General features: G+C 36.3%; 3 protein-coding genes across 3 annotated transcripts; 2 read left to right on the forward strand and 1 right to left on the reverse strand.

Moving 5' to 3' along the window:
* The first annotated feature begins 1,032 nt into the window (after positions 1–1,032).
* LOC100889414 lies at positions 1,033–7,270 on the forward strand. Its single transcript, XM_030976864.1, has 7 exons — positions 1,033–1,141; positions 2,355–2,580; positions 3,215–3,283; positions 4,033–4,114; positions 4,808–4,908; positions 5,926–6,058; positions 6,812–7,270. Exons 2-7 carry the CDS (start codon positions 2,386–2,388, stop codon positions 6,940–6,942), a joined length of 711 nt encoding a protein of 236 aa, XP_030832724.1. The 5' UTR covers positions 1,033–1,141; positions 2,355–2,385; the 3' UTR covers positions 6,943–7,270.
* Positions 7,271–8,334: 1,064 nt separating this feature from the next.
* On the reverse strand, positions 8,335–12,499 carry LOC105440158 (ARL14 effector protein). Its single transcript, XM_011669994.2, has 4 exons — positions 12,401–12,499; positions 11,668–11,748; positions 11,274–11,416; positions 8,335–10,385 (listed from the first exon to the last, which is right to left on the reverse strand). Exons 2-4 carry the CDS (start codon positions 11,704–11,706, stop codon positions 10,181–10,183), a joined length of 387 nt encoding a protein of 128 aa, XP_011668296.1. The 5' UTR covers positions 11,707–11,748; positions 12,401–12,499; the 3' UTR covers positions 8,335–10,180.
* A 190-nt stretch (positions 12,500–12,689) lies between these two features.
* Positions 12,690–25,111, forward strand: LOC373382 (mitochondrial ATP synthase alpha subunit precursor). The gene is given in 11 exon segments (NM_214578.2): positions 12,690–12,838; positions 18,065–18,134; positions 18,407–18,576; positions 18,957–19,130; positions 19,617–19,783; positions 20,255–20,403; positions 20,844–20,995; positions 21,505–21,729; positions 22,143–22,250; positions 22,843–22,987; positions 23,464–25,111. Coding segments are annotated over 11 exon segments (1,659 nt in total). The 5' UTR covers positions 12,690–12,772; the 3' UTR covers positions 23,697–25,111.
* The last annotated feature ends 257 nt before the right edge of the window (positions 25,112–25,368 follow it).

Here is a 25,368-nt window from a genome sequence, read left to right on the forward strand (position 1 = left end):
ACATTGCATAATTTTAAACAATGAAGCACTGAGACCAAAGAAGCACATAACATCCGGGATGCATAATGACCTGACCCACATTCGTTCCATCAGCCCAAACTTGGCGTTTTTGGCAACACTGACTTTAAAGAGCCTGGTGCTCAGTCACCCGTGGCAGAAATATTATGAATATGGTATAATTGGACAGAAAATAAGTTACTCTTCATCACAAAAGTCATATTGGTTATGAATTTGTATTAGGAGCTACGAAAGTTTGGTACACTTTTTTATGCGCATGTTTAGCGTCAATGAATTAATCGAAAACAGGGGCTGCACATATGTTACAATGCTAGTATGCGAAATAATATAGGCGTCTATGATCAAGATAGTAATATAATTTCTAAGGAAATATAAACACGGTAGGTCCATAATTAATTGGAATTCATCTTGTTTTAAAATGGCATACCTACATTGGTTTATACGAAGCTCTATACAGAGAGATGCATACAGGACTGTCACTCAGTAAAGCCTTCTTTTTCATGCTGCAAAAAAGGTCATTGTGTCTTCATTATCGGAAGTTGCCTAGTTAAATATTTCAAGATCACGGGGGTCGATAGTCCAAAAGTACAAAGTTTCTTTAGTCCCAAAATCAAACACAAAGTTTGTTCATCCAACCACATGCTAATATTATCTACTTTGCAAAAAAGGATCCAGTGCACTGCTCTGAGCCATGTTTTTATGCCTTTCTGTGATCAAATTATCATTAATGGATTATAGATCAAAATGATTAAGGTAAACTTGTAAGGCCCGTATATGAAACACAAAGTTTCGAAATATCTTCAGCCTGTTCAGGCAACCATGAAAAAGACGGGCTGTTAGGCAACAGAAATATGATGATACACATTTAAAACAAAATGTACTCCAATAATATCGTAAGGCATCAAACGTGATGAACTCTTTCTCTCCCTTTTTTCCTTCAGTTGTCATGCAATTTCAGACTTAATTGTGCCCATTCTCCCCCTGCCCCCCTACCCCCACCCATCCCCACCATACCACGCCGCCAGCTGCGGAGATTATGATCCGCCCCTTTTTGGAGTTACGTATGAATATTCATTAGCCCGTGTCCAGACGCGATCGCGAAGCAAGTTAAGAATTGATTTTGGTAAGAATTTCACATTTTACTTTAGTTAAGTGGATGACAATACATGAGAATCCATATAACATTGTTGAATATGAAAGCTGTACTATTATTACCAATTATATTCAGTGGAAGATAAGAATATTAGAAGAACAGTGTCGTGATGATGAGTCAGTGTTATTTAGTGTGGTCCCACAATGTATCTTTTCATGTTTGGTTTTCATGCATGGAACAACATGGAATTTGTTCTTTGGCAATCGACTCGATCTCGAGCCACAACGGTAAAGCAGGCAAGGGATGCGGATGTAGAGCTCCTTGACCGGTGCTTGAGTCACAATGGTGTTTGAGTACCTTATACCCTTTCGAAGGTGCGAAGCGCTAAAGTGGGGGGGGGGGGGGGGGGAGGAGGACAACCCCCTGCAAATGGAAAGGGTAGGGAAAAATTTGGCAATTTTCTGTCTGAAAGTGAAAATCAAGTTTACTTTTAGGTACAATTTAAAAAACCAAAATAATATATAGGCCCTATAATTTTTTTAGCAGACCTCGATATTGTCCCTAGAGGAGGGGGGGGCAGGCCCCTTAGTCACGGGCCTGCTTCTCCTCTTCCTTTAGTTGTACCTTAAAGGGCAAGTCCACTACAAAAATAACTTGCCTCTAATAGAAGCACAAAAATCAGACAAACCAATCAAACAATTTTTGAGCAAAATCGGATAACTAATAAGAAAGTTATACATTTTTAATGACATGAAAAACTTTAAAAATCACAAGACAAATTGGCAACTCACTCATGAGTCTGTGACGTCATTGCCTCACTGTCCACCAATTGTTTTCTTTAAATTGATAATATAAATTTCCAATTTTCCCCGTGGGCAAAGGAAATCGAGTTTTGGGGGATAAAAAGGGAAATAAATGGGATAAAAATTATAAAAATCAATTGATAAATAGTGAGGCAATGACATCATAAACTGATAACCAAATAGGCAATTTGTGTAGTGATTTTCTAAGTTCCATAGTTTTTCATACTGGTACTTTAAAAAAAAGCATAACTTTCTTATTAGTTTTCCGATTTATACTCATCATTCCTGCCATCTCTCTTTTTAAGATTCCCCATCTCTAATCCTTCTTGAGTAGTTTGACTTGGCAGAAGAATCATATTGACTCGATCCATTCCTTCCTCTCCTCTCGGTATTCCTGTCATCTGGAAGAATAATGACATTTTCTTGATTCCATTCCCTAGCTCCAATTCATTTTGACTGAGCAGTGAGAAGATGGAGGAAGAGTCGCACCGCACTGGCCCAGGAGGAGTGGCTTCCATAATAGATCTCACCAAAGAGATCAAGGTGGATCCAGACAATGCTCTGCTTTACGCTCAACGATCAGAATGCTTCAGGATCATTCAACAACATTACCATGCATACAGGGATGCAGAGAAGGTCATCGTTCTTAGACCTGACTGGTACAAGGTAACTATGGCAACCTCAACTACCAGACAAAAGGGCTCCTCCTTCCCCATGGTGATGATGATGGTGATATTAATAGTGATGATAGTGATAATGGTGATGATGGTGGTGATGATGGTGATGATGGTGATGATAATAGTGATGATAATGATAATGGTGATGATGGTGATGATGATGGTGATGGTGATGATAATAGTGATGATGATGGAGATGATATTATAGTGATGATGATAGTGATGATGGTGATGGTGATGATGATGATAGTGATAATAGTGATGATGATGATAGTGATAATGGTGATGATGGTGGTGATGATGATAGTGATGATAATGATGATGATAGTGATGATGGTGATGATAGTGATGATGATGATGGTGATAATGGTGCTGATGATAGTGACAATGGTGATGATGGTGGTGATGATGGTAATGATGATAGTGATGATGGTGATGATGATAATAGAGAGGATGATAGTGATAATAGTGCTGATGATGATAGTGATGATGATAATAGTGATGATGATAGTGATGATGGTGATGATAATAGTGATGATGATGATAGTGATAATGGTGATGATTGTGAAAACAAGTAGACTCTCAGTTCTAAAACTAATTGTTCTCTTCTCTGTTTTTTCCAGGGTTATTATTACAAGGGTCTTGCTGAGGTTGGTGCAGAACACTTCAAGGAAGCAATAGAATCATTTGAGGTAAGAATACTTGTCTCTCTGAAATCAAGAGAACATTTAGTCAGGTGAGCTGGTGTGTTACAAACAGAAGTTTGCCAGTTATATGTGTAGAAATAATTGGTCCTACTATCACCTAAACATCACTTTACATAGCATTTTATTGACCTTGCAAATATTCAATGAGCAAGACAAATGGTGAATCTTGTCATTTGTTTTAGATATTTTCAATTTTTTAAACGACATGCTTGACTTTTTAAGTACCCTGCAAATAATCTCCCTATGGGATGTTGCATTTCTCGTAAAGGTAACAGGTATACCAATGGTTTTAAGATTATTTAATTACATGTATACTTAGTGTAAAATTTATATTAATATCTTTAATCTCTTAAACTATGTAGGACAAACAGTACATCATAAATGATTGTGACTTTCTAAACTCATCAGTTCTATACAGAAAGGTTGATGAAGTTTTCTAAGCATTTTTTTAAGGGGGGGGGGGGTAAGGGTAATCTTCCTTTCATTAGGTTATCAACATGCTAGTAATTTTTGCCACTGTGACCATTACCCAACATGTATGTTTTGTTCTTTATTGAATTCTATAAATCATGTTTGAATAAAAGGCAACAGTATTGCTATTAATTAGCAAAAGAAAAAGCTTAATATCTTATTTAGCAAATAAATCAGTCGATGGTATATTTCCTGATTTATACTTATGTTGTTATCAGTTTTATTTTCAAACTCTAATGATTCTCTTTATGTTTGGTTTATAGGATGGATTACAGTATGAGCCAGATGAAGCTTTGATCAAAGCTTTACATCAAGCAAACAGAGCAAGATTTGCCCACAGAATTAGTGAGTTTTTCTCAGTTTTCATGTAATTAAACTGTTTATTTTTCTCTAATCAGTTTAGTTCAAACGAGGATTACTACAACCTTCAGCATAGCAGTGTCCGATTAATACCACTCAAGCATCCAACCTGCATTTATCTGTAGAATGAGGAAAAACACTTACCTGTATGTTATATATGTTTCTTTGAAACTGAAGAAGAAAACAAAAAATCATACCCATAAGGTCAAAGACATGAATATAGCAATGTGAAAATCAGTCATTGGGCACTAAAACCAAGAATACTTGGAGTTTCTGTTTGTATGGCATGGGGTGAAAAAATGACACTGTATTGAAAGATTTGATTTGTTGATCTTATCTTTATTAGAGGAAAGTTGAATGATATAATTATTACTCAGTAAGAAGCTATAAATGAAGAACTTAATTGTTAGAACAACTGAAAAATTTTGTGAAGGGAATGTGAAGGAGAAAACTAAAGTAAAGAGTAAAAGTAAAAACTAAAGTAAAGAAAAACAAAGGTATTAAAAAAAAAGGAGGCTTTAGAATCAGTGTTTTGGTTAGGGTTAGGGTTAGTTTTAGGAGGGTTATTCTTACACTTTCCCCATTTTAAATGTACTTATAAATTAAATGGAGCAAAATTGTGTTCCGAACTTAGTCTTGACACCATATCACTCATTTTGCCCTCATTATTTCTTACAGATAATCGAGGCAGGCTTGTAAAAGGTTTCTTCCTAGGATGTTTGGTAGGAGCTCTTGCTCTCGCAGCTAACGACTATTTGCTCCCAAACCCACTTGTAAAGGTAAGTCGCATCAAGCCCCACATTTGCCATGCTCATCATATTATGCGGTGTAACAAATATCTGTATACATACATGTACATGCAGTCAGGGTAAAATGGCAAAGAAAATCATCTATTTTCTCCTGGCGATCTTGATGAAAATAATTTTAAAGGTATAGACCAGTTTTGGTCATGCGATTGCATTGTGAAAGAAACGCTGTGGAATCGATCAGAAAAAGTTGATCATCTAGTACCGGTATATAAGTATCGGTGTGTACTGCAAGGTTCTGGAATCATCAAAATGATCAGAAATTTGGCCCAGTCTTGGTAAAGTTACAAGCACTGTACACAGAAAGATGTATAATTACGCGATATCTATCCAGGCCGGATAGATATGATAATTTACCAAATATATCAATTAGTAGACGGATTCCTGGCAAAATTTGTATCATCACGTATTAGTCAAAACATATTCTTTCACATGATTGGTAATAAGAGCTTACATTTCATTTTTTTGAGAGGGGGCATTTCCAAAACTGGTCTATACCTTTAACTGGATTGGATTATTTTCTAAATCTGATTTTTTTTCTTCTTTCCAATTCTAGATGTATGTAGAATATAGTGTATATTTTCACTACTTCCCAATACATAGACCCATTCAGACCCATTTTAACTTTTTTTCATAGCAAATGATAATTTGATTATCTTTAAAGCAAGGCTGAGTTAAAGAGGGAGAACGAGTAACAACACAACAGATGAACATGTTTGAATTATTTTAGTTACAGATTTACGATAATTTGAAAACTATGAAGATATTGAAACTGGGCTTTTCATAATTCAGAGGAGTATCTCAGCACACTTTAATAGTATATATGTATTGACTGCTATGAGACGCATTGCTGTTTCTATAGGCTCAAGGAGACGTTACATCCTGCTATGACCCCTTGGCGTCTTGTACTTGTCCATGTAGCTACAGCTCTTGCACAAGTAGTGATTTTTTTAAATGAAATGACAACTGGTACTTATTGATCACTTCCAGAATATATTCCTGAAAGTCATCTTGTTCTCGGCATGGGGTTACTGTGGGATTGAACTCGCCAAGAATTACATCAGTATGCTTGAAAAGGACAGAGACCAAAGACTTCAAGCTCCCGATCCATTATTTCCGTTCAGTAAGTTACGTCAAGAGGCATGACGAGGGATGAGAATGTTTGTAGACGAAGTAGAACTGAGAGCTAGAGAGGGAAAAGGTCGGAGTGAGTGGACTGCGGTATGCATAGAATAGGTCAGGAGAGACGGGATGATGGAAGATCATGGATGACAGAAGGGATGAAGGTGGAGGATAAGTGAAAGAAGAGAGAGAGAGAGAGAAAGAGGAGGGGGGATGATTGAAGTAACTTAGATGGTATAAAAATAAAAGATTAAAAAAACCAGATGTAAAAGGTATGAACAGGGCAAAATAAGAAATAATGATACAAGCTGCATTTACACTGCAAGCTAAAAAAACGTTGATTGATGGTGAAGTCTACTGTTTGTATGATTTCCACGTAGCAGCAAGTATGAAACTTTTAGCCACATATTCAGTGCTCTTTTGGTTTATGGAAACTTGAACTCTCACAGTGCTGTAGCATACTTAAGAATGACACATCAAATGCAATGATTTCAGAAACTTATATCAGTCATAGTTTGCATCAATTGATACAAAGTTTTGTGACATGGGGCCCTAGATCACTTCCTTGTAAACATTTTAATATGCTTGTGTCTTTATTCTATGTCCATATTTTTGTGTGCATATGTGATATTGACCTTTTTGTTATATATCTGTATCCTATACCTGTACATGATTCTGCAGAACCGTGACATTTCTTTTGAGTCATGTCTGAACAAAGTGTAACTCTCCTTTAATCTCTTTTGTCATTTATTAGCTTCTGATACGGAACCAGCATCAAAAAGAAAACCAACATCAGCCAGCACAGGTACCAGTACGGATCCTCCTACAGAAGATAAATCTAACCTGAGGACTAGACGAGGGAGAACGCAAGACCAGGCATCATGATACTTGTATGATAAAGGCTCGTTCACATTTATGCTTGAAACCGTAGTGTTGTTGTTTTCTTTTCAAGTGTGAATGAATGACAAGTTGGGATTTGAAAAGTACATGTAGTTGTGCACAACATAGGTCCTATGCATGCTCACTCATCTGTTTGTTAAAAGATATAAAAATCGCATCAATTGCACTTATATCATCATAAACACAGTTGTGGTTAAAAATGTTATATGTGAACAGGCTTTAGTTATCTTTATTTCACTGTGAAAATTTTGTTGTTGTTGAAAAGTTTAAGATGAGGCCAGTATACACTATGAACATGACAGACAAAGAAAGCGGACAACATATACAGTTCCTCAGGTAGACAAAGGAACATCCCTTCACTGCTATCATGTAAAAAGGTGAATATGCATGTGACACCTGTTCTACACATTTTTACATAATAGCAGTGGAGGGATGTTCCTTTGTCTACCTGAGGAACTGTAATTTTGTCCGCTTTCTTTGTCAGTCATGTTTTTTTTAATGATTTTTTTTTTTGGGGGGGGGGGGATTTTTTTTCTTCCTTGAAATTATGATGAAGAGGATGCAATCAAATATTCCAAAACAATCAGTGAACAGTAGACTTAGTCTTAGCTTTTACTTCTTTCCATTAACAAGTCTATGTATACACTTGTGTTTATGTTTTAACTCATATTTATTGTACATCTAGAGATAGGTATCTGTATTGTGTGTGTGGATAATTAATTACCTGTATTGTGTATTTTGTAAACTACATGTGATCAATAATCATTTAAAAAGCATTTTGTTTTTCAATAAAATTATATATCTATTATCTATATTGTTATCAGAAATGTATTTACATGAAAAGAGGTAATGACTTTTAGAATTTATTCAACAAGGAGAAAAGCAAAAAGCAAAAGTAAACTAGACTCAGCTGGTGTCAGCCAATTCTTGATAAGGTTTGGCCCACTGTTACAGAACCTGCCCAAGAAATTAAAGATTTCACCATTCAGTAGGTTAAGACTTTTAATGAGCCAGCTAGCATGTACCCGATATGCTAATACCAAACTTGTCATGATAGCAGTTGGGTCAAGTCCATTCCCCTTTTTGAAAGTTAAGTATGAACTCATACTCATCCATTTTTGCAAGGCAGTAAAGCCACACTGTACTTATTCATTGATATGAAAGTTACACATTTTCTGTCGTTTGTGACTATTAAAATCGACAAAATTCTTAGAATGTATTTTTTGTAATGTTTATGTTCTTCACTTGACTTTCAATGTATTATTAAAGAATTTATTCACAGCTCAGTACTTAATAAAACTTAGGTATGTACTGTGTTATCATGTGATTTCTTTTGATCAAAGAATATTAAAAAGGTATCTGTTGAGAAGACTTTTCTTGAATTCTGCTAAACATGTTTATTACAGCTCAGCTAGAGGTGGGATAACACAATGGAACCTCCTTTTAATAAAAAGAACAATGTGATTCGTGTAACAAAACACTTATACATGTATATATAATAAGATAATTATGATAGTCCCCATATATAACAAGGTAATTTCCTTGGTTCCTAAGGAGATTTTACAAGGTACTACTGTATTGAAATTCAATATGCATTCATCTGTGACAAAGAAATGTGTTCATATGAAGCTCAGCACAATTTTGGTGCTTTAATACAGTGTATTGTATTTTCTGTTTTGCCATTATCATGGATCCAATGATATGACCCCTAATTCTGTACTTTGTTCTTGGAAACTGCATTTTTATACCAGTTTATACGACATATTAAATATATGTACCTTTTGAAATGGATACAGATTATAGACCAATTGTCCGTTTTGTCATGACTTGTGTATGTGTACATTTGTCAATATGTGGCTTCTCCTTAGCTCTTCTGACAAGCATTCCAGTATTGCTAATAATGATCATTAAAGCAGCATTTTAATATACATATTAGTCATTTCCATAATTCCAAACAAATAATTAATTGTAAGATTTAATTTTTTTTTTAAAGGTAAAGAAATGGCGACAGCCTTAATTCCCCCAAATCATATTTACATGTATATACTTATTCACTAGTTCTGAAATGGAAGTATCCATTTTGATATTATCACTTTTCAATGATCATAAACAGGCGATACAGTAGCATCTTTTTTGAAAACATTTTTCATGTTAGCATTCATGTTTTATTAACAAAATAAACAAAGATAAAATATATGTACAATCATGGGAATATTGTGAACTGACATCAAAAAGGCAAATTTGCAGCTTACAATAAAACACATTTTAAATGTTCAAGTACAAGTAGAACCTGGCACTGTCAATAATCTAGGTCATATCAAACATGTTCATAAAAAAACACAATTATGTTAGGGTTTTCAACAAAAAACCATGTTAACGATAATTTGACATTTTCTATCATGTACACGTATCTTTCCATTTATTTCTGTTTTCTCCAAAAACCATTCTTTGATTTTCTGTGAGGCATTCAGGGCTTTTGTTTAGAAAAGTGGTATGAGTAATAAGCAACTTGTATTATAATATAAAAGACATATTTGTTAAGCTACAACTTAGGTAGATACACATAAGGTCTCAAGAAAAAGAAAACCCAAAACAATACATTTCAATTTTCCTCAATGTTTGTATTCTAAAAGACCATAATGAAATATGGGATTCATAATTGAAAACACTACCATATTTCTTTTTTGAAATTACAGGCCCATTGCATTTTTGGGGAAAGGAACCCTATTTCACTTTAGTATTACAAACTTTTGTTACAACAAATCCTTGGAAGTACAAATCTTTACATGTATAAACGTCTGGGCAAATCAACTTATGGCTCAACGAACATTCAGAGATATTAATGTTTGAAAAAAATCAACCTTCAGAAATATGACTACAATTACTACTACATTGACCACACAAGCAATGTACCTGCAGGTGCTGTGAATAAACATAAGACAGTTTGATCGTGTTCTCTGCTGTTGTCTTTTGACAGATTCAATATTCCATTCAGTATTATTTTAATCACAGACTTCACAGTATCTCATAAATGCATGCAGAGTCCCTCCACAGCAATGAATGTCCAAGCAAGAGGCATTTCGCTCCAATGAATGAATTCCAATCTTTCTCTTGTCTTCCATCGAGTACAAACATGCATCCTTTTGAGTCTTGACAGTACTAGGACTCCTTCGGCATGTCTATCATACTGGTGTTTAATCCACTTTCACTTTTCACTAATGATTCAGTATCTCACACAGTAGGTTTGTCCCTCGTCTTCGATTAGGTCAAAGACCCATTTCCGTTTACATCTGCAGACCGGTCCGCATTTGATTGACCCACAGTCCTTGCATGGATAGTGACATCCTGGGCAGTCTTTCCCCAAACAATCGCACAGATCTTGACCAGTGGATGATAAATGACCATTGGCATCATACATGGTGCGATTCCTGTGAGTACCAAAGAGGAAAATCAAATTCTCAGAGACCATCAGATGTAAACTTACAAACATTTGGGTTATTCTTGAACACCTGTACACTATAGCTTAACGATTAATACTATTTGGAATACTGAAGTATATCCAGATATATATTTTTTGAAAATCAGGTGTAAAGATATTTTTTAACATTTTTCTTCCACATACATGTACATGTATGTACATTCCTGTCTACAAACAAAACCCAATCGTATATGAAGGAAATGTATAAGAGGCATTTTTTTCTCTTTATTTATGACTAACACGTTATTTTTGCCAGAAACTTTGTATTTTATATATTTTCCAAGCAGCTCAAGTAATAATTTTGGGTACAATTCGGACAATTGAATGTACACTGTATATCGATTAAAATTGTTAAATACCTGAAAAAAATTTACATATTGATACAGAGAGGAACAACATGCAGTTCAGTTATTGAATAGATCCAATGTATATTGCATGTACATATCGATGTTTCACAATATTTTGAAATCTAAAATTACAATCAACAAATGTATGAACATATTGTAGTTGCCAATATTCTGTCCATGCATGTACACTGTAGCATACTTTTCCTTTCTAAATGAACAATTTACCGGTACATAATCCTGATTTTCAACAAAATGAAACAGCAAATTGAAAAACTTAATTCTTATAAATGATAATAGTGAGAATGAATGTCCATTTACCTTTTAAGATTCCATTAAATGAACATAATTCATAAACAAAATGAATAATGATTAATGATGAAACAGAAATTTCTAATATTTTTCATGAGAACAAAACATACCATGGTACATGTGGCACCGTTTCTGTTTGGTTAAAAAAAGAAATGATTATAGGCCATTAGAAATACACTTACTGCAAATGACGTTGGTGTTCTTCTTCCTGTAATCGACGTAATTTTCTCTTTTCTCGCTCACTTTCTTCTGGTTTGAAGTTGGCAAACTCTGCTACCTTCTTGCCAGGGTTTTTGAACATCAAACTTTGCAAGATTTTTGAGTTCTGTCAATAAAGAATGCAAGATAAAAAGAAAATCATTCAAAATCTAGGAGCACATTTATTTTGATGTCCTTAATATTGACAAAACTATATCATCTGGAGGCTTCGAGTTTTAGAACACTAACTACAATGTTAAGCTTTATTCAAAATTATTCATGTCTAAGCAATTTAAAGTTAAGAAATACATAAAACTATTCACAAAATATGTTGTTTTTGTTTTTAAAAAAAAGTTTTTTATATTAATATAACTTTACCTCTCTCTTGCTGCGTGATCTGCTCCCACTGTTCGCCATTTTTACAAAAAAATAAGATTGAGAATATCCTTCAGAGGTCACCTTGATATAAAGATATTAAAAAAATACAATGTTACACAGTGATATGTATTAAATACAAAGCAAACAAAACTAATTTAGTTCAAACATTTAGATGAAAAGGGTAATTAAGCACTTCAAAACTGGTTAATTTAATAATAATATCATCCAGAGCTACAGGATTTCTTACTCATACCGGTGGAAAAGAGTGGTCGAAAGGTACATCAACCACAAGGGGCTCACAAAGCACTAGAAAAAGATATAGATAATCCAAGGTCAAAATCATGTCCAAAAGAGGATATCCTTGTATTTTTTGTAAATGCAATATGAGCTGAGCAGCCGTCCGTGTCTGTGCATGCATAGACCCCTACTTTCTCTTCTCTCTTGTTAAACAATAAGTCAAAATTGTAATTACTAGATTCTTTACATTTAAAAAAATGTGCCCAAACCCGCTGTTTGAATCGTTTTCCTATGGCTATGCAGGCTACGCATGTGATATGGCATATGCGTGTTATTATAGGCTGTGCACGACATTACACACATTTCAACGTATCGGGCCATGAAAACGATACGTTTAAAAAATACGTGTCTATTTAGTGGTTATCAGTCATAAGGTTACATAAACGACTCAAAGAATTTGATTGTATTTTTCATTACAATTTTTCTGGCTTGTTACCTGCTAACTGTTCTTCTTGCAAACGTATGGATATGTAAGTAGAAATTTTTCGAAGATACGCTTAAAAACATTGTACTATGTGCGCTGCCATGTTTGTCTCGTTCCTGAAATATCCTTAATAAATGAATAAAAACATTTTTAAATAGTTTTTTTGGTTATTAAAAATAGTTAAATATAATTTTATATCTTTTTTTTAATATTTAAAAAAGGATAATTTGATAATAACATTTTAAACTGTAATCATTAATGTCTAATATCCATCCGATTGGGAAATATTTCAGTGACGGGTTTCACAGTTTTCTTTGCAGCACGTACCGGTGAAGTCGGCGAGTTTCTCCACTAGCCATTTTTGCAATAGTACAGATCCAAAAAATGGCCCAGGTTTCTGTCCGTTTAGCAGCGGCTGCAGCCAGGAGTTTGTCCCGGCAAGCTCCCCAGGTAACTATATGCTTTCTCATTTATCTGATGCAATACATACGAAGTAATTTCATTGTGCTGTTGGAAACTATAAGAATAAATTCTAGACACATGTCGATCTTCAATGTGTAACAAATGGGACCCTGGCCCTGCAGCCGCTAACTGTACAGTGCAGTGCTACCATTCATGATAGGCCTTATCGCAAATAGCCTTTGTCGCTGGGTGGCGCCCTTCGCGCAAAGGCCTCTGGGATAGAAAAGGGAGCAAACACGATCTCGGCTTTCGGGAAGCCATACAACGTCACACGTTTTGTATAGTACTACTCGAAGTCGAAGCTATTTTTAATCAAATTTAATGCTCTTTCAGCCGCAGTTTGTAAACAATTTGATACTTGTACCCAGAGTTAAAGAACTAATCTTTGTTTTGTGGTACTTAACTGCAATTATGGCAGACGGAGCTTGTAGGTTTTTACAGTTTTCAGCCACTGAACTCAAGAAGTTTTTGAGGGATAGGCGCGTACCAGTCAATGGTGAAAAGCACGCTGAACTTGCTGAAAAAGCCATTTGGACAGAAAAGCTTGATTGATGATAAAGCTGAGCACTGAGATTTTAAAGTGTCAGCAGGAAAAGTTGATACTTGATGATGGAAGATGGGTAGTCCCAGAAATCAACAATATTCATAATTTAAATCTCCATTTCCGAAAATGAATTGGAAGTTTGTTATCTCGTATGAAGCAAATACATGTCCTTAGTTTTTATGATCTGTAAATTTGTTTACATGATACTGATTGCCTTTTATAATGTATACATATGAGAAATAAAGTAAATGTTCAATATAAGACAACTATCTTTCATGGGCTTGTATCTATTCATTTCTACTGTGTATGGACAGTTTTGTAATTTATGGAAGAGATAAAATGAGAGAAAATATCTTGATTACTCAATTGTACTTTTTTGTAAGGGTTAATAGCGACTCCAACATTAATGAAGCCATCACAATGAGCGACGATTAAAAAAAAAATTGATTCAGATATAGCTGCTTGTTTAGTAATGAATATAAAGAGGGAAGAGATGTAAGTGTTGAGCTACTATAGAGGAGTGAAGAGACGTTATTGTTGAGAAAAGTATAGAAGAGAGGAGGAAAAGAGGTACTTTTTGAGAAAAGTATAGAGGAGTGAAGAGATGTACGTGTTGAGAAGAGGAGTGAAGAGATGTACTTGTTGAGAAAAGTAGTGAGGAGGAAGAGATATATATTGCCAAGAAAACTTATGGGAATGCCACAGCTCACCCACCCCCCTCATTCACTTTGGCTACAACATTGCTAGCTGGGTCATCGTTTACACAACTTTTTATCTCCGAATATTTAATCACATTCCCTTTCACATTTTTATCCTCTATCTCATACATATACTGCTTGTAATGTAGCATTTGTTTCTTTTATTCTTTTTATATTTTGCCAGCTCTTCTTTCGCACTCTTCAGACATTCGCCCTTGTGTAAATGACTTATTCTCTTATCTTTTTCCATGTCTGCAAATCTCAAGTCTAAATAAAAAGACACACAAAATATTTAGGTTCAATCGCATGTATTTGGATGTCTTCGCTATGAAAAAAATATTATAGGATTGAGAAAAAAAACGCCTGGTCCACTGGGCGTATAGTTCCGAGGATCTGTGCACTTGTGAAACCTTAGTTGTTAACATGGTTCTTCACAACATATCTGTGGGGAGAAGAAAAAGAAGACACAAATTAGATCAACAATCATCTCAATCATCATGTATACGATTTAAAATTGTCAATTGAACTTATTTTCTCATTTCGTTCAACTAATTTTTGCAACTTCCCCTATTCCGAATTCCAGACAAAAATGTTGATGATTGATTTCAATGTATTGATAAGGCAATTTTCTTTCAAAAAAGGAAAATCACAGGGGCAATCAAATAAATTAAACCAGGTTACCAGGTAGATGAAAAGCATTAAGAATGACAAGGTCAGCTTTAGCGCCTGTTATTGGCAACAACGCCGTAGCTGTCTCGACACGATTCCCTTCGCCACTCGCTCGTAACACTGTTTCTATTAGATTTAGAGGCATGCAGTGCCTCCCACTGTGTCATCACAAAACTCGAAAGTAAAACATCAAAATCATTCTTATCTCTCTGGATATCTTCGGTTATTGTTGCATCCATAGACAGCACATCTGTCTCCACCACCCATCATGTAGAATCAATGTAATCGGTGAGTTTGCAAGACAAAATATCACGAGATGTTTGATCGGTATAGGAGCTGAAAGTAGAATAAGCAAACGTTCGATGTACGTAGTATAGTACGTAGGTGTGTACTATACACAGAGTGCGTCGGCTGCTAGCGTTTCGCATCGTCGCGATCAGACGTTTGCGGCGCTCTTGCTCCCTTTTCAATCCCATCGTCCCTTGCGTGAGGCTATTTGCGATAAGGCCTATTCATGCCTTCACCTTTCCAATTTCCAAGGCATGCATGCAACTTTCAAAGTAGAGCCCCTGAGCTAAGCCTAAGCATGCCTGAGCCTAAGGCGAAACACTCTTTAACTTTTTAATTGACTTTTGTCTTGAGTTTTGATTGGCTAGTCCAAGCATTTTTGTTAATGTGAATTTTATTTTACATTCTCAGTACGGCCAGGGTCGCTGGTCCGAGAATGAGGAGTGTCCATAAAGATCGTTAATTTTGCAGATGTTTTTTTTTTTACGGCGCTCTGCGGGTTTCCCGATCCGCACGTCATAAAATACCCCCAGTTCATTGTCGACTGTCATATTGACGTGAAAGTCTCTGTGCTGCGTAAGTGCACATGCATCATCATTGCGGAATCCGTTCTTCGCATCGCCAACGTGCGGAATGGTAGATACCAAGAATCGTCTGCGAAAATGTGGACAATCCTCATCAACAGGGGCTCTGGTCTGGGAATAAGGATTGTCCGCATAGAGTCTATACAAGGATCGTCTTTGAAAACGCTGACAGACACGTCCGCAAAAAAAAGAAACCCACATTTTCGCAGCTGTTTCCAATTAGCGCGTTGCCGTTGCGAAAAACGTATTTGACGATGATTTTCCTGATGCATTTTACATTAACTTTGTACAGATGCTTTCATGTTATAAGCGATAAATCCTCGGGAAGACGAACAACCCATAAAAATAGACGGTGAACGGGTTGTTTTCTTATGCAGAATCCGTTTTTCGCATCGCCAGCGCGCAGTTCAAGAATCCGCAGAGCTCTGATTGAAAAAACATCTACGAAAATGATGATGATCCTAATTCCACATTTTCGGACCCTAGGCCTACTGCTTATTTAGAGTCTTTAGTTTATGAAACTAACCATTTCTACAACAGGATCTGGCTAAGTTGGCACTCGGGCCAATTCGGCCTCGTACTGTAATAGGGTTTCCAAAGTGACAGTGCCAGCTACACAATGGACCACTAAACCTTAAATTTCAGGTTTTACAGAATAAAACCTCTTGAAATGTTCGAAATTTTCTGTTTAGTAACTGTTTTTACATACCAGGTTTAGGACTAATACCAATTTTCCTATTTAAAAGTATTCAAGTAGTTTGAATATATTCAATTAAGAATGGTAGCAGCCAGGTGTTGCTAGTGATCTTACCCTGAGACTCTTTTAATACCACAAATTGTAGAACATTTTGGAACTTTGTTATTATTATTAAGAAGCTTGAGAATTATTTGAATATATTGAAATCAATTTTAGTTGATGGTCTAATATTTGGATAGTGTAAAAAGTAGTTTTCGAGTACTAATCAGCTGGGGGCCGTTTCTCGAAACCGTCATAACTACAAGATCAACGACATCTCGCCACTGTCGCGCAACTTGTCAGCTAAGTGTTTCACGAAGCCGTCTTTGCCAAGATGAGCGACAACTTCCGCGACAAGCGAGTTGTCACTGCTCCGAACCTGTCATATCTTTTTAATCGCTGTAAAGCGCCATCACAAGTCAATTTGTTGCCATTCCATGGGCCGCGAAATGGACGATTAGTTTCACTATCATTTTGAGAAAAATATAGACGAGTTCGGTACGTAATTCTCTGGGATGCGAAATACAAATATACAAAAGTGAGAATACAAATTATACAGAAACTTTAAAAAGCTGAATATAAACATTAAATCACAAATCATTAAACTATAACATATAAATAAGAGAGGTAAGAATGTTACACACCGTTTTCCATAGTCGATACATAGTCTTTTCTTAGGATACCGTCATACCTTTGGGGCCTATGTGCATTATTATTCCCTCTCTAATTACTTCTTCCAAATTATATTTTCAATATCAAATCAATTATATAACGAGTATTTATGAGACTCTGGAATAAAAACTGGCTGAGAAAAGACATTTTGCCTAAAATTTCTCGTCACAATAAACAAAAAAGTACGTATTGATAAACTATCACATTACGGTATCCTTCAACTAACTTTTGATTCGACTGTCGAAAAAAAACACTCATCGGTTTTTCTTCAATTTAAGAATCTTTACAGAAATATGCAAATCATTTGATGATGTAAATATGATAATGACACTATTTATTATTTATTTTAGGAGAATTTATATGTATATATTTCTTTTTGAACAATTTTAGCCCCAAAACTTGTTTTGGGTTATTTTTCATAAATCAAATGGATCGTGACAAAGACTATGTTCTTGAGCTGCTAGTATCGCGATATATCGATATCATGTCTGTCATGGCTTTGTGAAACGGTTTATCCGCTTCATGACATCTCCGTAGGTCGGCGACAAAGATATGACTGTCATGGAGTTGGTTTCGAGAAACGGCCCCCTGTAAGCTAATCGAATAGTTCAAATATACTGTCCTGTACTGCTGCAAAATCAATTGTGTGACTATAATTGTGATGATGCTTTTGAAATCAAATTCAGCCTAAAGTAGGCCCATGACCAGTCCACCACAAAGTCTACATGTATACAGAATGAAAATCATATGATGTCACAGAGTTTGTCGACATCTGGAATTCCTGGTGGAGCAAACATAGTTTAGTCTGTTTGTCATGCTTTCTGTGACCCTGGAAAAAGATAATGAAAATAAAACATATATTTATGAATCTGAAAAATAGAAAGCTCATAACTTGTATCTTTTACAAAGTTCATTAGTTTATACTGATAGACCTTTCCTGTCTCTAATTTGATTAATTGAACTTTTTGTAATGATTGCATTGTATTCAGGGATTTCCCATTTTTTGAATGATTTTTATTTCAGGTCGCCAAAAGATGTATAGGTGCCGCATATGTATCCCACAGAAATGTCACAACATCAGCACCAAGACCAAGTGAGTAGAAAGCTTTGTTATTTAGAAAGAAAAATTATATTTTTGTGTTCTGAAATGCTACTGTATATTCCTCTCAAAATGAGCAGGGAAGGAAGCATACATGAAATACAGTACAACAATATAACATTTTGAAAGTCCTAGCCATTTCATTGGAAAGAGTTATTTGAAATGTTTGTGGATCAAAGTGACCACATGCAACTACTGCTACAAAGTACGGCCATTTGTTATTTGCCAAAACAGTTGTAAGTAATTTTTGTCTTTTATTTTCCCAGGCACAGCTGAGGTGTCCAGCATCTTGGAAGAAAGAATTCTTGGTCACACACCCAAAGAAAACCTTGAAGAAACGGGTCGCGTACTATCAATTGGAGATGGTATCGCTCGTGTATATGGCCTGAAGAACATTCAGGCAGAAGAAATGGTAGAATTCTCCAGTGGTCTCAAGGTAATTTCTCATCAAGGAAACTGAATTTCTAAGAAGTTGAAGAAGTTGAAAAAAAAGGGGGAAACAAATTTCTGTAATATTGAGCCTTTCTTTGTTTATAGAAAGGTAACACAAGATGAATAATTTACACCTCTAAATTAGTACATCATTAGGCCTCAATACAGGGATAATTTAACAGAAGAATTTGATTGAAATAGATTCTTAGTGGATTGTGGAAGCATTGGATGGCAACCCAAGAGGAATGGGGTATTGATGGAAATGTTATCCACAACTACACCAACAACAATCCTAACTAGACATCTCTGTTGAGGGAGATGTGTTGTTTTTCAAGAGAATGATCAGTTGATTATGATGAGTAATGTTTTGTTTGTTTGTTACAGGGTATGGCATTGAACTTGGAACCTGACAATGTTGGTGTTGTAGTGTTCGGTAACGACAAACTCATCAAAGAAGGTGATGTTGTCAAGAGGTCAGGAGCTATCGTAGACGTTCCCGTCGGTGAGTCGATCCTAGGCAGAGTAGTTGACGCTCTGGGCACACCCATCGATGGCAAGGTAAGTGTCCTAGGCCACAGCTTCCTCTTAGTTTCTGCCTTTTACATCTTTTCAGCCTAATAGCTTCTCAACCTAATTGTGGTTAACATTTGATCAATTAAATTACTGGGACTTATGATAATGTGGACTTGCTTGACCTACAAGCCTTGACAAGGTGATTCAAATCAATTGTGCTGGTGTTATAATTTGAAAATTACTTTTGATATTGCATCATCAGCATACATGTGTAACAGCTCAAGGTAACATGCTCAGGGGGGGGGGGGGGGGGGGTATTGCAAGCAGTTCTATATCTTACCACAGTACATTACCATTTTGCTTTGAACTTTTAACAGAAGTATATATTTCATTGTCAAATTGTACTTCGTATTCATAACACAAGGAAAGCATTGGGAAATTACCAATCATCTACAACATGAACAAAAATCTATTCTGGTCTAAGACCTATGAAGTTCAACAAGTCATCATTATTTTCTTGTGAACTTACAGGGTCCACTCGGCACAGAACACCGTGCCCGTGTAGGTACCAAGGCCCCTGGTATCATCCCCCGTATCTCTGTACGTGAGCCCATGCAGACCGGTATCAAGGCTGTAGACAGTCTGGTACCCATCGGCAGAGGACAGAGAGAACTCATCATCGGTGACAGGCAGACAGGGTAAGCTAGAAAGCTGGCTGGCTATGTGTGTGTGTTAGTTCCAAGGGATTTCAAGTTATAAAGACATTTTTGGTCATTTACCTGATGGTTTGAGGACATTTGAAGTAAAAGTGATTTTATTTCATTAAACCCCTTTAAAAATGAATGGGGCTGAAAATTAGCGCAAATTGATATTCAATTCTATTCAATTCTATTCAATTCTCATTTATTCCATTCTCGGTTAAAAATGACATTGATACAAAAGATACTCAATAGTTCATAAGCAAATTTAGAAAGTGAAATTGGGAACTACATAAATAAATCCCTGAGGCCTTGTACAAGCGTAGTTTCCAAATCATTCGTAGCATAATGTAAAGCAAAAAAAACAAAAACATTATTGCATTGTATTAGCTGTAAAATATTAGGGAGTGCAACTTTGTGAATGTTTATATATATTGTATGATAATCTCATTTGTCATATTGTTGTTGTAGAAAAACTGCTGTAGCCATTGACACCATCATCAACCAGAAGAGGTTCAATGATGGAGCCGAGGAGAAGAACAAGCTCTACTGTATCTATGTTGCCATCGGACAGAAGAGGTCAACAGTAGCACAGATCGTCAAGAGGCTACATGACTCTGGTATGTTGTTTCAGGATTGAAAAGGGGTGGATGGATTGTTGTGGATGTGAGAAAAGAAGTGATGAACAAGTTGAGAATGCTACAGAGGTTTTTTATGAAGAAATGATACATGAATTCAGTCTGTGGGATAAAATAAATCAATTTATTAAATGTTTCTTTATGACACCTTCCTTTGCCGTTACCTTTGTTTTCATGACTGACTTTGTGGTTTTCTTTGAATCATGTAAATTGTGTGCATACTGTATTTTCAAAATGTGCAAGAAAAGTTCCTCCAGGCAACCATGAAAGTTTTAATTGACCTAGCAACAATAAAATCTCTCAAAATATTGATTAATCCCCTATATGTTGTTTTTAAACAATGTTGAATGAAAATTTGAATGCATAATTAAGTTACCCATCAGATGAGTCTAACTGAATTGATGTACTTTGTTATTAAACAGATGCGTTGAAATACACCATCATTGTTTCTGCCACTGCATCTGATGCTGCCCCTCTACAGTACCTGGCCCCCTACTCAGGATGTGCCATGGGAGAATTCTTCAGGGACAACGGCAAGCATGCCCTCATCATCTATGACGATCTTTCCAAACAGGTATGTCACTCATCCTCTTGTTGGAAGTGGTGGGAGGGAGGGATAGGGCGATACACACCTGTCAGCAGTGAAAGGAAATAGAGATGAGGTCGAAAAAGCTCCATGACTGAGAAAAGGGCCATTTTGTCCTATTTGTTGTAATGAGAAATAGCACCCAACACACAGTTTGTCTTAATAGTAGCCGTTGCAGATAAGATATCATTGTTAATCATGCTGGCAGAGGGATTTATATCTTCCTTCATGATTTATTTGATCTCTATGATGATCACCTGTCTTCTTTCTTAGGATTGTAGAAAAATATTCACATATATTATTAACACATTGCTAAAATGCCAGATTTAGATATTCAATTCATGGTCAAATCAGATTATGTACATTTGCTGTAGTTTTATACACTTATGCATGCTGAATAAACTGTGATTTGAACATCACTTCTATTGGGCTATACATCACTGCAATGAGCAATCAATTTGAAACTCCTCACTTCTCTGTGTGTTTGTGTGTAACAGGCTGTAGCCTACCGTCAGATGTCACTGCTACTGCGTCGTCCCCCTGGTCGTGAGGCCTACCCTGGTGATGTGTTCTACCTTCACTCCCGTCTGCTGGAGAGAGCCGCCAAGATGAACCCAGACTTTGGTGGTGGATCCCTGACTGCTTTGCCTGTCATTGAGACCCAGGCTGGTGATGTGTCTGCTTACATCCCAACCAACGTCATCTCCATCACTGACGGACAGGTATAGACAGTACACTCTCGCTCCTTATTATCAAAGATGTACTGGGCATTTCATTCACCTGATATTTGTTTTCGACAAACTGGAATGGGTTCTTCAGAGAGTTTACATAAGTTTAAAAAGAAAAGAAAAATAGTATATCTGAAAAGATGGAATGGTTTAGTAAGATTTATATGAAATATTTGTAATCATTCAAAATATAGTTTTAAACTTTGCATTTGGCATGAAATTTTTTGTTGGACTCTTATCAAACTCTAGTCAGCATGATTTATGAAATGTATTCAACAGATGTAAACCAGGGAGATGGGGCATCTGATTGACAAAGAAAAAAAAGTTCTTGCCTTGACGAGATAATTTTAAATATTAACATTGATAATTTTCCCCTATCATGGCTGTTCCTCTTTGTAATCCTGCAGATCTTCTTGGAGACCGAGTTGTTTTACAAGGGTATCCGCCCAGCCATCAACGTAGGTCTCTCTGTGAGCCGTGTAGGATCCGCTGCTCAGGTGAAGGCCATGAAGCAGGTGAGCATCTCATTCTTCCCAACCTCAAGCACATTGTATAGTGATACATGTATATGCTAGTGGACAATGTTGCTGTCCCTGTTAATATTCCAGCCCACATTTGTTGCTTCGGAACAAGCAACACATATAATTATGGAAGTGTCCTGATAAAAAGCATTGATAAATGGCTTTTCATTGTTCTATTATTTGATTCATGTATGTTTATATATTATGATTTCATGTGAAGTGTCACCATTGTAAGAAAATAAATACAATGGCCTTGTAGTCCACTTTGTGCTCATGAATAAAAATGAATTCACTACACCAAGACCCTGTCTTACAAAGAGTTGAATATTAATCGCAACTTATTTCGCAACTATGTACATAAGAGATAGGAGACTGCAAACTTGCGATTGATTTGAGGACTTTGGATCAATCGCAACTCTTTGTAAGACAGGGCCCAGGTGTATCATGTGTTCAAGGCATAGGCACATCATATTTCCTCTCCCTTGCCTAAGGTAAAATCATTATTTGATGCAGGGTATTGAGTAGGGCAAGTGTAGCCAATGTTGTTTAATACTTTGACTACATGTATGTCCTCATTAATTTACAGGTTGCTGGTTCCATGAAGCTTGATCTGGCCCAGTACCGTGAGGTAGCTGCCTTCGCCCAGTTTGGTTCTGATTTGGATGCATCCACACAGAACCTGCTCAACCGTGGAGTCCGTCTCACTGAGCTCCTCAAACAAGGACAGTACAGTAAGTTATATTCTTATCTACCCTCGTCTTATGAAGATGTTCTTTGTCAAAGGTAGAGGGTTAGACCGAGTTCAGATATGACGATGTACGACAACGTAAAGTGCCATGTGCGCCATATTTCTGTATGTTGTAACAAAGAGCCCAGTGAATACGTGCAGGATCTTTCACACATGCAGCTGGCATTCACTTACATGGAAAAAAGCTGTATTTAAAAATAAAAATAAATTCTTTCTTGGTAGTGGTTTACCCTGACATATCTGAATGAGCCTACAGGGTTGCTGTTTAGTTTAAGGGCAGGTTTAGGGTCAGCTCAATGTTTTGTTCCAAGTATGAACTTAAACATTTGTTAGTGTAGTAAGTTAATTGTAGAGCAATTGTCACCTAAATATGTGTTGTAGAACCAGTCCAACAAGTTAGCTTTGTTGATTATTGAATATGCTGCATATGTATTTCTTTATTCTTTAATTGTGTTTCAGCTCCCATGGCCGTAGAGGACCAAGTCGCTGTGCTCTTCGCTGGTGTCCGTGGCCATCTGGACAAGATCGACCCTGCCAAGGTGACCAAGTTTGAGGAACAGTTCCTTGCTCACATCCGCTCCAGCCACCAAGCTCTCCTGGACACCATCCGTACTGAAGGTCAGCTCAGCCCACAGACCGAAGCAACGCTCAAGGATGTCGTTCTCAAGTTCCTGGATACCTTCGAAGGTTAAAGGACCACTTCTTCTCTGCTCCTTCCTCCTGGAGGGGGACCACTTCATAACCAAAATCAAATGCCGCATGAGGTGATCAACAGAATGATGAGTGATGTCTCTTGTGGAATTTGATCAGATTTATTATTGTATGTATAAAAAGACCTACCATTGAAAATGAGATTTATGATATGAATTGCAGATTGATTCCATGATGGAACTTTAAAAGTTAGATGGATCTCATTTCTTGTATTACAGTAGCACGCTACATTTGCGGAATCCAAAATTCTCTTTTTATGTTGCTGTGTATTAATTCTTCACATTTTTATATTTCGAAATGAAGAAAGAAAGTGTCTTTTTCAAAAAGTCACCTGAAATCCCAAATTAACTGTACTGCAAGTGAATTGCATATATTCTACTTGTACCAGACCAAGAAGAATCCAACGGAGATGAAGATTATATTTAATGATTAGATTGGGTAGGTCATATTTCTGTCCATGTATTCCTTCTGCGTGGCCGTTTCAGAAATATTTGCAAGGTAAATTATGTACTGTTGTGCCCGTCTTCTTTGCACAGTTGCAGATAGAAAGCGCAAGGATGTAGTGTGGAAATGTTTGAGCCGTGTTATGTGAGCAGGTTCACCTAATAAAGAGATTTATTGATGAGAAAAGAATTTTACATAGTTTGGTGTCATTTTCGACAAGTTGTGTATATGAACGACTTTAGGTGAGAGAAGCAGATTAGAAGATAGAGAAAGAGTACAAGATTTAAATATAATGTTGAAGAAAAAAGTTTTTGGAATGGATTTTTTGTTGTTAAGAGAAGTAAGAATTAAAATATAAGAGAGTGAACTGAAGAGAGATTAAGAAATACTGAGAGGTGGATGTTGTAAATGTCAAGCTGATGGAAAAAATAGAAATGAATGAAAAAGTATTGAATATAGCAAGGAGGGTAAGAGATACAGAGAGAAGTGAGAAAGATTTGATACAGAAAAGTAACAAGAGTTAAAAAAGTGTGTATTTTGTATAATTGATAAGCATGTACAGTATAAAAGACTGAAAGAAAGTATGATAAAGGACGAGAGAAAAAAGAAAAGTACAAGGAACAGGAGAGACAAAGTTATTATTGCTGAAGGATTAGATCAAAGACCGTCAATAATACTGGGCCAGAAGGGATTAGACCACACAGCGAGGTCACTGACAGGTGGCTATCTCATTAACTTGGCTCTCAACTAACATGAGAAAAAGAGGATCATGGGGGACCAACAGGCACCGATTGGGAAAGTTTTCTATATAGAGGGAACAAGTAGCAACAAGTAGGACAGTGGTGCTTAAAAGGCTTATGTTCAGGGCTCTGTTGCATACAAGTGACCATTGATGGTAACTTTGCCATTAATAGTAGCTTCTATGGAAACCTTTACCGGTATTCAATTGGCTGTTCAGTGATGTTGCCATTGTAGCATTAATAGATATATTTAGTTTGCCTGTGGGTCTAGCACTTCATTTCAGTGATTGCCAGAAACTCGTCAACAAAAAATGGTGTCATGAAATATATGCCCTTTTATAGAGCAAAATAGGGTGACAAATTCCATCAGTGGACTAGGAATAAAGATTTCTTCTTTAAAAAAAAAATGGAATTTAGACTCAAGTTTTATTCTGCTCTGTACCCCATCTCCTCTCACTTTCATACCTAT

The sequence above is a fragment of the Strongylocentrotus purpuratus genome, unplaced genomic scaffold (genome assembly GCF_000002235.5).
Source record: "Strongylocentrotus purpuratus isolate Spur 01 unplaced genomic scaffold, Spur_5.0 spur5_scaffold_9, whole genome shotgun sequence".
NCBI classification, from domain to species: domain Eukaryota; kingdom Metazoa; phylum Echinodermata; class Echinoidea; order Camarodonta; family Strongylocentrotidae; genus Strongylocentrotus; species Strongylocentrotus purpuratus.

Bases quoted from the DNA above. Each gene is read 5' to 3' on its own strand.
- LOC100889414 (XM_030976864.1), top strand. From the start codon at position 2,386: ATGGAGGAAGAGTCGCACCGCACTGGCCCAGGAGGAGTGGCTTCCATA. The intron at 4,115-4,807 runs GTGAGTTTTTCT...TATTTCTTACAG, and splicing joins AAGATTTGCCCACAGAATTA to ATAATCGAGGCAGGCTTGTA. The intron at 4,909-5,925 runs GTAAGTCGCATC...GATCACTTCCAG, and splicing joins TCCCAAACCCACTTGTAAAG to AATATATTCCTGAAAGTCAT.
- LOC105440158 (XM_011669994.2), bottom strand. From the start codon at position 11,706: ATGGCGAACAGTGGGAGCAGATCACGCAGCAAGAGAGAG. The intron at 11,417-11,667 runs GTAAAGTTATAT...CTTTATTGACAG, and splicing joins GATCACGCAGCAAGAGAGAG to AACTCAAAAATCTTGCAAAG. The intron at 10,386-11,273 runs GTAAGTGTATTT...TGGTACTCACAG, and splicing joins GAACACCAACGTCATTTGCA to GAATCGCACCATGTATGATG.